Genomic DNA, 14,049 nt, shown 5'->3' with positions numbered 1-14,049 from the left:
AACATGAATGTCTTCATTTTACATTTATACTGTTTATAATGTTTATTGTTAATGTGAAAACATGGATGGACTGACTGATTGGTTGATTGAGAGAGTGATCTGTGAAAACTATTTATAATCAGCTTCATGCATATCTTGTCTTTCTCTCTAGCCAAAACATCCTGTCCAATTCATTATTTAAACAACTGCTACTTGAATTTCCTTATCCACATTTTTGTTTACACCCAAAGCAATGTAAAGTTAGTCAAAACTTACCAGATTATCTCCGGCGTTGGTTTGCCAAAGCTCTTGCATTCAAATCTGGCTGTCTGACCTTCAGTCACGTCAAGGTCATGGATAGGTGGGTTGAAGGATGGCCTTTCTTTGGCTTCTCCGTCCTTTGACTCAGCTGGTTTGGATGGTGGAAAGTAAGGTCCTGAAAATAAAACAGATGGATTGATGAATTATCTGAATGACTTGTTCGAATAGGATTAGCGTCCGGATTTGATCGGATTAATGTCAAAAAGTAGCAATTCTTCAAGATTTATGTCTCTGAAAAAAAATTTCTCACCACGATGTATTATTATTTACTTTGGCCTTTACCCATTAGAAGCACAAACCAAATAAACTAAAAACAAGTTTGCATAGCTACAGGTTTGTATGTCCTGCCAATGAGGTATTGGCAGAAGCAATCCATGAGGGTGCTGTCAATCAAGCTCAGTTAAATTCCATACACGTAACTGCTGCGACACGTTTGACATACTTCATACCAATATCAAAATCAAACTGTACACACTCATCAACATAAAAGAGGACTTAAAAAATTACCTTTATAGTCTCCTTCTACTGGTTTGTCGTCAGTTTTTCGCCCACCTTTGTCACTAGAGGGTGCTTTTTTACTGGGTCGTTTATAATATTCCACTTCGGGTTTTCTGTTCACATAGCAGTCAAATCTGCAGTCCATTCCTTCCATGATCTCTACCGTATGAGGAAGATGTCTGGTGAAGAACGGAGCTGTGGAATATAAAGCAAAGAAAATATGTAACAATACAATCTAATTATGGCAGAAGAAATCTTACATTCAAATGCAAACTCGAGCAGGAGACCAATAAACTACACCAGTATCATGTGTAACTGTGGCACGAACCAGCCCTTACAAATCTCCGACTAGCCACGTAGCTACCCAGTGGTGTGGCTATAGGCTGGATGTAAAAATAATTTTTCTTAATAATACAGGCAAATATAATGGTCACTATAAAAGACCCAGTTGGACACAAATTACACAAATCAGATTGTGATTTGTCTTCAAAGAAGTGAGGAGTGGTAAAAGATTGTCTTGATGTTAAACAACAGGTTCATCTTACTAATTTAAATACAGGGTTTTGTGTTTTTCCAGAAAATCACATATTGAAAAAGCATTACATTCTGAGTATCATCTTCTTTATTTAAAAACAGTTTTGTTTTGAAGGGTTTTTTGAGAAAGGGGAAACCCACGATCATCCACGGGTAGTGTGCAGACCTTCCCATGTTCGGCCGGCGCCGGAGTTTGTTAGTAAAGATTGTCACAATATACATCTCATTAAGAACTCAGAAATTACAAGGTTACTGTTAGACATTTTTGTTACAGCATTTAAGAACATGTAGAACAGAAATGTTAGCCAAATAATCATAGCAATAAAGTAGTACAGAAACATGTGTTGACATGGTTATAGCAATAAAGTAGTACAGAGAGTTTGGCTGACATTGTTATAGCAATAGAGTAGTACATAGAGCTTTGCTGACATTGTTATAGCAATAGAGTACTTTTATTGACGATGTTCAAGCAATGAAACAGAAAAGGCCTTTGTTATTGTTATATCAATAACGTAGAACGAACATTGCTGACATTCATATAGCAATAAATCAGAACAGATATTTTTTTGATATTGCTACAGCAATAAAGCAGAATAAAGTTTTGTTCTCATTATCACATTCTCATTAATAAAGTAGAACAGAGCTTTTAACATTGCTATGGCAATAATGAAAATGGACATTAATGTAAGATGGAGGCAAAGATATTAAAGTTTCAGTAAAAATAGTTTCATAGTAATATATACCTCTGCAAATTAACGCATTTAAAGTTAACTTAAATCTAGTGAAATTGAAATGTTTTTGCAAAAAAGAAACAGTCTGTGTTTGAGATCAATAGAACTACACTTGGAATTGAAAGAAAAATTCATGTATTTTTCTAGGAAACATCTTCAAGGTACACATTGCCTTCATTCTTTGGTACATTATTAATATCAAAAACATTCAGTAAGTACATAAGAAATATAAATACATAAATACTACACCAATTTATGATCTCACGTGACACAATAAACATATAGGTAGGACAGTTTTAATGCGACATAAAATTTAGTACACATTAAATACAGCAGTTTTGATTTGTATGCAAATGTCATGCTAATTAGCCAATGAAATACCTTGTCCTTTTTTAACTGGTTTGGATCCACCTGATAATTCAATGTAATAACATCCATTTGTTTCAGTCAGAATGAATTTTTAGATATTATCAGAAGACAAAATAGTATGTTTCACCAAGAACATTCTTCATTAAAAACTAAAGTATTTGTTTTCTTTTTTTTTTTCAAATCTGAAATGTGACAGGGAACATTGCCTGCCTAAACAAGTCGGTGTAAGTGTGGTACTCTTTTGTTTCTTTCTTTAAACAGTAAGACCTCATTGTTCTGTATAGATGTGATCAAAAGCCAAGAGGCAGTTCCCGACAACTCTAGCATAGCAGCAGAGAATCATGTCTGGGTTTTTTTTCACACCATGGAACTGACTTCTGTAAGCTGGATGTCTGTCATGAATGGCACTTTCACAAAGCCACAGCGAAAAACACTTTTCCTCAAAGGGACAGCTCTAGTAGCATGTTTAATACAAAACACCATAAACTAATGTTGTACCAGTAATGTATTCTGTAATACATTAATGTATGGCAAAGGTTGTTATGGTAACTGACCTTCCAGATCTGCTGGCATGGTAGCCCTGTCTTGAACCATCACTCCGCTATCTGGCTCATCCCTGAAAAGAAGCAACAGATTAAATCACTCACTCAGTGATTAACTGACTGATATAAATTACTAACTGACAACAAAACTGGCCTAATTTGTCATTCAGCAATTAGCTTCTATAGTCCTGGATCACTAAGATCTGGAAACTCTTAGCTAGTCTTCCTTTGTGCACTCTTCAGTGATTGAGGTAGGAAAGGTACTTAAGGTACATCACTTTAAAGAACATGTTAGGGAACCAGACTGACTTTGGCACTCTGCTGGATGATAACCCTTTGGTTTTGATGAAAGTAATAACATGTTTATTACTTTTATTACTTGACAATGATGTTAGTACCTACATCCAAACATTGTGTTAACTCAACACAATGTTTAACTGAAAAGTTCTTTTTCACTACGAAGCACCTTTATTAAGAATAACTTGTGAACTATTTTACTGTGGGTTATACTCGGGAAACTCTGAAAACTGACCTGTCCAGTTGTGGTGCCTTTTTGTTCACCTTGACAATACAGATAGACTCGGCCGTTCCCATGACGTTGCGAGCACGACAAATGTACTCTCCGTAATCGGTGGAGAGTAGGGATGGAATCTCCAGGGTCTGGGAGGTATGCAGCATGGTGACACGGTGACGTGTGCTGTAAACAACATCTCGGGCTCCCTTGTGCCATGTTACTGAATGGTGGAGAGTGCAGGCCATTAGAACAGATGATTCTTATTTAGAATAAGAAAACTTCAATAGCTTTATTTGATATTTACAATACATCTTTGTTCACTGTACATTTTGTACATTCTACAGAAAGTGAAATGAGCTAGGAGTTAACTAACTGATAGATTCCAAACAAAAAAAAAAAAAAGAAAAAATACTCAAGTTTGTTTGTATCCAAAAATACAAAATAACCAAACTTGAAAATGAAAATGTTCAACAAGGAATGACATTACTTTTGAGGGTTGCATCCTGATACAAATTTTCTTTTCACCTCTGCCGGCCGACTTTGTGCCTATCTCTGGATGCTTTGTACAGCTAGACACTTCTGTTATACTCTGTTCTGAAATATATTCAGCTTGTCTTACCAATATCGTTTGGGGTACTCTACCGCACACTTTATGTGTAAAGTCTACAAGGGGAGTGATCTGTCTTACCTAAGGGTTGGGAATAACGCTTGACTACAACGGGAGGTAACTGTCTTGCCTATGGGTTGGGGGGAAGCCCTCTACAACAATGGGAGGTAGCTGTCTGATCTGTTGCTGGGGGGGGGGGGGGGGGAGGGAGGGAGGGAGGAGGAGCCCTCTGCTACAAGGAGAGGTAACTGTCTTACCTATAGGTTTGGGGTAACCCTCTACCGCACACTCCATGTAAAGCCTGTCTCCCTCGTTAAGGCTGAGCTCCTTGGGGAGGAGGCGCACAAAGAATGGCGCCTGACCAAAGTCTTTAAGAGCTGGGGGTGTGAGTTGCCTCTCAGAGGAGAATCGTGCCGCGCCTATATCTCGTAAACCCAGGGGTTTCATGGAGCGATCTTGTGGAGGGGTCCAAGATTTCTCTGTGAATTGAAGGAGGAAGTATTTATTGTAATTTTTCCAAACCATTTCTCTAAAAAATGCGTTTTAGAGGCAAATAAAAGTCAAAATATTTCTCTATGACATAGAGGATTATTTATTTACTTATTGCAACATTGCCAACAATTGCTTTGGATCACTTGTCTTGTGAAATGATTATTTCTCACTTAAAAAGAGACAAAATTGTCAATGACTGGTGTGAGAAATAGGACTGGAACATGGGACTTCAATCAAAAGTGTCACCCTGCAACAAGCCATTGCATTGGCTGGGTCAGCATTGAGTGTTAACACAAATAAACAAGAAACTTGTACAATCCTCACCTCTGACCCTCAGTGTAGCAGAGCATTTCGATCGCCCTGCTTTGCTGTGAGCAATACAGAAGTAGAGACCGGAATCGGTTCTGCGAACATCTCGGATAATCAGTTTGGCGCCTCCCTGTCCATCAGGGATCATCTCAATGCGATCATTGCCGTGGAGTTCAATCGTGTCCAGCTGCCATTTGAAGCCTGGCAGAGGTTTGCCGGTTGCCTCGACTTCAAAGATAGCGTCTTCTCCAGCGATCACAGTCGTGTTCTCCATGGGGAGAATGAAACGAGGCCGCTCAAAGTCAAGACCAGCCAGTTCTTCCACGGCTGGAAAAAAAACAATAAGATTTGTGTTTTAGGTTCATGAAATAAGCAAGTGGTACACGTAGATTCACTAATTATTTTTATTAATTAGGGTATAAACTGAACTACAACATCACTTTCATGAGCAGGTGAATTGTTAATTACTATGAAATCAGTTAGATTTGTAATTCTTCAAGTTTTTATATGTTTTTTTTTTTTTTACATATTTTGAAATATACTTTACTTCACTAAGAAAGTCATATTTCTGACATAATTCAACAATAAACACTTTAATAGCTACTTTAGGCTGATCTTGAACTTCACCATTTTATCAAAGATCAACTAACTTACCGTCAACATCCAGGTACGCACTACAAGCTGCCTTTCCTTCGCTATTGGACGCCTCACAGATGTATCTACCGACATCGTCCAATGATGCTCGCAGGATTTCAATGGAGAGTAGACCTTGTTCATTCTGAAAATGGAAAGTTAAGTACTTTCTTAACAACAAGAAAACATCAAAACATAGAGTTTATTTTGTTATTACATAGGTGTTTCAGTTCTTAAATTCTTATTAACTAGGTGTTTCATTTCTTAAATTCTTATTACATAAGTGATTTAGTTCCTTATATAGAATATTCAGTATGTTTCCCACACGTGACCAACAGATATATACACCATACTGGTGGAAAATAAGACCCCGTGAACTTCAAAGGGAGAAATCTATAAATTTCCAATTCAAGGCTAGGATTGGCCCTGCACCTCATGGTGGGAGCAGATGGATGTGAACAAGTATACTGAGCAGTCCAAGGCTGAAAATTTTAGAGAGAGATTCTTTAAGCCACTGAGCCAGTGATAGTCCAATTTATTAACATAACACATAAACTTCCTGAACAAACTATTGAACACAACAACTGACAACAAAAGCGTTCGAACTGTACCTTGATATGGAAATGATCTCCATCAAAGATCTCCTGTCCGTCTTTAAACCAGCGGATGTCTGGGCTGGGGATGCCAGTCACTGAGCACATCATCTTGACGTAGCTTCCCTCGTCAACTGTGCGGTTCTTCATCTTGACAGTGAAGTCAGGGGCGGTCTCCAGGTGGTACTTGATGGACGGAGCGTACTCCAGTCCTGCTTCGTCAAACGGAGAGCGGCGGAAGCCACCTGAGAAGTCCATTTCTGGGAAAAGAGAACAGAGTCTACTGTTTGGAGAACTAAGTAGCCAATAATCTAAACATTATACAACTTTGTAATACTTTGTCGTCATATGACTGAAAAATTGTAAAGTACGACGTTAAACCCCAAGCACTCACTCACTCACTCACTCACTTTGTAATACTTGGGTCCCTTCCGCAAACATTAGGAAAAAAGATGCCTGTTTCTTCAGAAAGTTATTTGGAAAGGTTACTGTGTACATTTCATCGCCATAGCAACAAGTACTTTGGCAGCGAGATGACTGCATCATAACCAAAGAAGTGAAATAGGAGGCTAAAATCACCTGTTTTCCACATATTGATTTATTGATTTGATTGGTGTTTTACGCCGTACTCAAGAATATTTTACTTTTACAATGGCGGCCAGCATTATGGTGGGTTGAAACCAGGCAGAGCCTGGAGGAAACCCACGACCATCTGCAGGTTGCTGAAGGACCTTCCCACTTCCAACTAGAGAGGAAGACAGCATGAGCTGGACTTGAACTCACAGCGACTGCACTGGTGAGAGACTCCTGGGTCATTACACTGTGCTAACGCACTAACCAACTGAGCCATGGAGGCCCCACCTTACCACTACTACCATCCTATACTATTACGCTAGCTAAATAGAATCAATTACACGAATATAAAAACTACCAAACTGTACATTCCACGAACTGAACACACTGCACTAATCCTTACTTTGGACTCTAAGCCTGGCTTCCGTGTATTCACTTCCTGCTGCGTTGACGGCGCGGCACATGTACATCCCGGAATCATCCTTGAGGGATTCCTGGATGATCAGGACGCAGGTCTCAGCGTCTTCATAGACAACCTCATAGTGGCGGCCATCTTTGATTGGTTTTCTATTCTTCAACCTGCAGAGACATATGCAAGGGCTGGCTTCAAATCTGATAAATTTTACCACTTTGATTTTGTGAAAATAACGGAATGACATTTAAAATGATGTTTTGAAACAAATATTTAAAACCGACACAATATGTGATAAAAGCAATAATTTGCCTTGACGTAAATCAATCTGCCGGATTTGTGGGACATGAGATGACCTTTTTCCAAGACAACTTCTACAGATTTTCAGAAATAATTTAACAATCAAAAGTCACATAACTACAAATAAATCAAAAGTCTATCTTTTAAAGTATGAGCAACCAAGTAAAAAATCTTGAATGATTGTTAAACTGACCATTCAATCTCTGGAGCTGGATGACCTTTAACCTTGCACTCTAGACGGACAGCACTGCCCTCAAAGATGGACGTGTTGTGAAGCTTCTTGGTGAAACAGGGCTTCTCGTAGCCTTCGGGCACGGATTCTGAAATAATCAGAGAAATAATCTGAATTAACGTGTTTATAAGAGAGCACGAAGCATATATGTCAACTCATACCAAACAAACAATAAGTCAATATTTTTTTTCTTGCATATTAACCTAATCTTAATCAAAAACAGACAGGTAAAAGTATGAACAATAACTCAATCCTCTTTCTTTTTCTAGAGAAGAAAAAACCGGAAGTTAAATTTTCTGTAATTACTTTGTCCATGACAAACTCGCCCATTTTTTCCTGATTCTAAGAGTTCTATTGATTTTAGAAAGCTGTTCTGAAGTTTTCTTGGAGCATTGGATGACATTCTACTGGAAAATTGTAAGTGTGGGCACCAAAAATAATTTTTGTTGACATTTATTTGTCTCATAAAATGCCTTTTTGTGGACAAAACTTAAGGACATTTACAGTAGTTTATTAACAGTTCATATACCAGGGGTGTTTTACAAACATATTCCACATATGTATCAGTTGTGTACCAAAATGCCAACATTTTACAACAAGATTGTAAGAAAACAATTTCGATATTTTCACTTCTATACTGACCAATTTCAACATTTCATAACTAATTCTTTCCTCTTACCAATGATGTTGAGTTGACATGTACATGAGTCTTCTCCATGTTTGTTGACAGCTGTGCAACGCCACTGGCCAGCATCAGAGAGGTCAACGCCATGGATACGCAGAATGCAGAGGTCATCTTCTGTGGTCAGTTCAAACTTGTCAGATGGCTCTATCTTCTTGTTACCACAGTACCAGGTTAATTCTGGCTCAGGTTCCCCGGCAACTACGGAAACAAATGAGCACAAAATAGTCATCAAAATAATGCTCTGAAGTTTTCGTTTCATTTTTTTTTGTGTGAGATAATGTAATTATTGTTTAATTAATACCACAAAGTAAGCGTCATCATTCCTATGACTGATATACATGTAGATTAATAAACAAAGGAATTGAATTCCATTGCAATTTATAACTTTTAGAACAAGAACAACATGCTATTTTTATGACATCGAACAACAAAACTTACAGCCCTGCACATGGCCAGATGAATAATAATGAAATGAATTAAACAAGATATTATGTTTTGAAAATCTATCTGTTCTAGTAATCTGCTGTTTAATCTGTTTAAAAGATTAAAACTTTTGTAAAGTCTCACAAAAGACTTACCTTCCACTGACAGTTCAACATGTTCTCCGACCTGCTTTAATTGGTCAATGAGAGGTAATGTGAATTTAGGCTTGTATTCTTCACGCTCTGGATATCTACAAGAAAAAAATCCAAATTCAGTGACTGACTGAATGATTGATGCAATGTGCCACAATCAAGAATGTTTCATTAGCATAATGGGTGGTCAGTTACACGGGGTGGAGGAAACTGAAATGTAACAATACAGTCAGCAAAAAAGTGATTTTAGAAAGGCATTTGAGGTTTGTTTGGATGATATTCAACAAGAAAATTTCAGTCATACGGCAGAAATGAGTCTCACTGATGGAGGTATTAACCACTTCTTTGTAAAACAAGGGCTTTGGCAGTGAGATGACTGCATCATAAACAAAAAAGTGAAATAGGAGGCCAAAATCACCTGTTTTCCATGTATTTATTTATTTATTTGATTGCTGTTTTACGCCGAACTCAAGAATATTTCACTTATACGACGGCGGAGAGCATTATGGTGGGAGGAAACACACAACCATCCGCAGGTTGCTGAAAGACCTTCACACTTTCAGCCAGAGAGGAAGCCAGGCTGAGCTGGACTTGAACTCACAGCGAGTACATTGGTGAGAGGCTTCTGGGTCATTACGCTGCGCTAGTGGGCAAACCAACTGAGCCACGTAGGCCCCGTTTTCCAGGTAGATTTACTAGACAAAAACCTTCTGGCTGAAACCAGCCACAAGTCACCAATACTTTGTAAGCAGTAGGCAAGATGATATCAGAAGGAATATATGGCTAATAAATTATAGGTACCTGTATGTGGCTAATGAATAACGAATAATAATGAATAATGAATAATAAATAGGTTTTTTGCCCCCATAATGGAAGCTGCCTTCGTGGAACTATTCAGGAGTAAGGTGTAAAACACCAATTAAGTAAATAAATAAATGATGGTTAACAGGCTGTGTTGGTATAATACTGCTTTTATACCTAAATCCTTGCACTAAGGCGTCTAATGCTCTCTCATTCTCCCAAAATAATCCCATCAGTCGTCATGGAGATCTGAGTTATTCTTAGACAGATACAGCGGTGGAAGTAGGGGAGGGTATTGGCACAGCTGCACTTCTGTTTACCTCCCCAGGCTGTATGTTTTGGTGCTGGAGCAAGTCAGTAACAGACTTTGGGACTTGGGGTGCAAATGCATTCTTGCACAACAGGTGGCATGTATTTGCGCTAAACATAAACGAACTCGCGTCTTCCGTTGGTTTTGCAGCTCTTGTCTGTCAGAGCAGAACTTCCTGATTACATACATCTTTTCTGCCATCGAGATATCAATAGAACCTACACAAATCCCATCTAACTAACAGTAGCTTTACACCCAAATCCACTTCCAGTCTGGACAGCTGACAATGCTCTCATTGCACAAGAGACCTCTTGTAATACTTTATATCTGGCTACACCTACATGTTTCTTACATCATATCATATAATCACCGACCTTCTTCTCTCTTTTTTGTTCCATCAAAAGAAATATTTTTAAAACACTTGGTTAATACCATAGTTTGCAAATGAAAACCGGCCTGAGTATATAACTCAAACAGTAAATCGCCGGTAATTTTAGGGTATTTTTTGGCTAACTATAATCACTGTAGCATTAAACCTAAAGTTAATTCACTGGGAAGAAATCGTCTGAAGTTATGACATAAAATTCACATAACTTCTTTGCACTATAATTGGTGTAAAATTTCATGGAATTATATGTGATTTACTGGATTAGATACACAAAATGTCAACAAAAACAACAAAACTCTTACTTAATGCGTGCTCCTGTATCTCGCTTTTTCTTCTTCCTTGGAGTGGAAACTGAGGCAACAAGATAATTTCAATTAACCAATAAAACAAGAAATGTTTATGCAACATACAATTGTGAAAAGCTTGTGCACCCTAAATGCTGAAAGACAACAAACAAAAGTAAACATAAACAAATATTACTCAAACATTTTGAACAAAAATAAACATTCAAGTAGATATTGAAGGGAAAATAAACACTGTTACTTTCCTGAGTGATGATACAAATCCTTGTAGCTTAAGAAAACATTCACACTGTTAAAGTAAACATTCACGAACTCCTACAGGAGTATATGTGAACCACTGTTCCGTTCCTTGGTTATAACTTGAATGTAAATGTCAAAATAAACATTTGTTGCAAGCGTAAACAAACTCTTTCATGACTGACAATAAAACACTGTTCTTTTCAATGGTGATAACTTGAATCCTTGCAGCTCATGTCAACATTCGCCTTGTGAAAATAAACATTTGTAGCAAGTGTAAACGCACTCCTTCATGAATGACTAGAAAACAGTGTTTCTTGGTGATAAATTGAATCTAAAGATTTAAAATAAACATTCACACTGTTCAAATTACCTTCACTGGAAAACATAAATAAAATCCTGCTAATTTTGTCGTGCCACAAGAAATTCACATAGGCATGTTATCACCACTGAATGCTAAAGGAACACATATGCTAATTTGGACGTAGATGCTAACGTAAATATTAAGTTTTTCTTTTACAACATATATTAGCATAATGGATAACTGCTAGGAAAAACAAAAATCACAATATGGACACATCTTCTAATCACAAATCAGAAGTTAACAAAATTAAGCAAACAAAGAAAAAAACGCTGCCATTGGAATGAACCTATCTTACTGAGCTCACCTTCCACATCCAGATGACCCTGTGTTTTGATGTCTCCAAGATCATTGGTTCCTACACAGGTGTACTCGCCCGCATCCTCCGCATGTAAGTTATCCAAAAAGAGGCTGGCGACACCATCGTTGTAGGTCATGCGATGTTTCCAGTCAGCGACGATAAGTTCGTCATCTTTGTACCTGTAGTGGGAGGAAACATTGTAGGTTTTGATGGTGGTTGAGTTTGTTACATCTCTCAACAGGTAATCCATTGTTCGTCTGAAACTTTGATTTTTTTCTCCTTTTCCTCCAAAAACTGAGCTTAAACTCAAGACAAATTCAGTGAATTTGATTAAATTTGCATGGCAATAACGAAGCAGCACTAGTAACACCTGTTGTCGACAAACACAAAGCGACGAAAGAGATACAGAAGCATCATCAAGCTCGAAGGGCTAAGAAAATCTCCACAGCTAATTCCATGCACAGCTATCCCACTCCTGAGGTTCCATTCCGCTTCCTCTCGGCTTCCCTGCTCCGGGCAAAAAGCGAAACACAGAGCAATTTCTCCTCGGAGATTTAGTGGAAGCTTTCGGAATCCGGACGCAAATCCTGCAGACTCTCGAGGAATGGAATAAAGAGGCAACGAAAAAATCAGGCACTGCTACTCAAGCATTCAAGCATTCAGACATCCCCAGCTATCTCCCCCTCAGCCTCTCCCAAACTTCTCCTCACTCAGTTTACCCCCGCACATTGGTAACCCCAACTCATCACATATGGCACTGATGCTCCCAGGACTCCCTTCCTTCTGGCCATATAAGAGGTGTTTACCAGAGAATGGCACGAGGCTCTGACGGGGTTAATCCGGCTACGTGCCAGGAAAAAGTAAATCTTGGACGAAGAAGTACATGCAGTATGTTGCATGTCTGGTGTAATGAAACTACGCAAAAACACAAAATAATTTATCTGAAGGTGGATATTGCTTAGATCAACCCAAAAACTGACCTGTAATCACTGCAAGAGTTAACCCACTGATGTTTGTTATGATTAGATGGGATGATATCTGACAAAAGTACAGGTACCTACTGAAAAAATAAACCCAGCACCCATACCCCCTATGGGTAACGGATGGACCGTGCCTGCTCCTGCATATCACCCTGATGAACGTCAGAAATTTAGGGGTGCTCAGACCATCGGAAAGGTCAAAGCCCACAGGGATACACCTGCACACCAAAATGATCTGATGTAAGACAATACCCTATGGTTGCCATGGCAACCCAGATCTGGAAGGTGTTCCCATTGTCGGAGGAATTAGACTGTTTTATCATCAGATGAAGCACCTTATTGGTATCAGTTGCTGACAGCCCAGTGCAGGAAAGATGTGGATTACCAGACATTGACCCCACACATCTTCAAATAGATGCTGGGATGCTGATAATGTTTTTCTACCAAAAGTACCACAGGCAAATCCACTCTGCCTGTACCTCATGGGTCCAGATGTTCACTAACGCATTAATGGTTAAGCATGGTACTACCATCAGCCTGGACAAGTCACATAAGTTTTGTGTTTGGACAAGACGAGACTGCAAAGTCATTGGGACAGTTCTATGCAAATTTATGCAAATGCAAGACTGTAAAATGGCCTCGATGACGGCCTTCAGCCGATGGTGTAGTAGTAAGAGTTGTCCGACTTTAGAACGATTCGCCCCTGGCTGTACAAGTAACAACGCAGTTATCACGCAGCGATGAGGATGCGCAGTTAGGAACATGCACAGCCATACGTACACAAATCTCAAACAGAGCAGATCAATAGTACAACCGAGGCATTTTTGGAGTATCAGACATCATAACCCGAATTTCAACTGGAAACTACCAGAATCCCATTAAAGTATGGAAATTTTAAAGTTGTTTTCCACCATAAAAGAAACAATCACAGTGAGCCGCATAAGTAAATTCTACTGGAAGCCTTCACAGCAATAAGTAATAATGTTGAAAGATTGGCACATTAGTCAGCAATGGAAATTAGCCATAATATGCTAGTATGCTGTCTATCTCAATGCAGCCTTCGGCAACAAAATAACCTGTACAGACAGGAACATACCGCTTTGCTAACAACAATATAGTCTACTGGTATTATCCAGCAAAACACCACAAAAGGAGGATGTATAAGCCTAAACCTCTACTAGCATAGCTTGCACCTGAAAAACTGCACTGACAGCAGTTTAGCCCACTACAGCTTGTTCAATCTTACTTTTGGCCTAACCAGGAAAACAGCAAACCCGGAGGAAATGTAAAGACAAACACCTTTTTTACTTTCTTCTATAGTTCTAACTGAAAGTCCGTAGACTAAACAAAACTACCTCCCCTTTAAAAGTCAAACCCCCCCCCCACCCAAAAACAACAACCACAAAAAAAACAAAACAAAAACAAACACAAACAAAAGAGCAAGCAAAGCAAATCAAAACAGCCATTAAA

At 38.6% G+C, this 14,049-nt stretch overlaps 1 protein-coding gene across 1 annotated transcript in view; it reads right to left on the bottom strand.

Moving 5' to 3' along the window:
• Positions 1–12,254, bottom strand: part of LOC135464712 (myosin light chain kinase, smooth muscle-like) — an 84,530-nt gene extending 72,276 nt beyond the window's left edge. Inside the window, exons 1-15 of the mRNA XM_064742224.1 lie at positions 11,606–12,254; positions 10,701–10,749; positions 8,903–8,997; positions 8,319–8,522; positions 7,601–7,727; positions 7,099–7,274; positions 6,141–6,382; positions 5,551–5,674; positions 4,912–5,223; positions 4,353–4,574; positions 3,507–3,708; positions 2,987–3,048; positions 2,445–2,474; positions 808–993; positions 256–415 (exon numbers count right to left, since the gene is read on the bottom strand). Of these exons, the coding sequence (XP_064598294.1) occupies positions 256–415; positions 808–993; positions 2,445–2,474; positions 2,987–3,048; positions 3,507–3,708; positions 4,353–4,574; positions 4,912–5,223; positions 5,551–5,674; positions 6,141–6,382; positions 7,099–7,274; positions 7,601–7,727; positions 8,319–8,522; positions 8,903–8,997; positions 10,701–10,749; positions 11,606–11,849 (2,435 nt within the window). The 5' untranslated portion in view covers positions 11,850–12,254. The remainder of the gene's footprint in view (positions 1–255; positions 416–807; positions 994–2,444; positions 2,475–2,986; positions 3,049–3,506; positions 3,709–4,352; positions 4,575–4,911; positions 5,224–5,550; positions 5,675–6,140; positions 6,383–7,098; positions 7,275–7,600; positions 7,728–8,318; positions 8,523–8,902; positions 8,998–10,700; positions 10,750–11,605) is intronic.
• Positions 12,255–14,049: the final 1,795 nt, after the last annotated feature.

This window comes from Liolophura sinensis, chromosome 4 (genome assembly GCF_032854445.1).
Source record: "Liolophura sinensis isolate JHLJ2023 chromosome 4, CUHK_Ljap_v2, whole genome shotgun sequence".
In the NCBI taxonomy this organism is placed as follows: Eukaryota; Metazoa; Mollusca; class Polyplacophora; order Chitonida; family Chitonidae; genus Liolophura; species Liolophura sinensis.
Note: the sequence above shows the minus strand (reverse complement) of the source record. Positions and strands in the feature narration are given on the sequence as shown.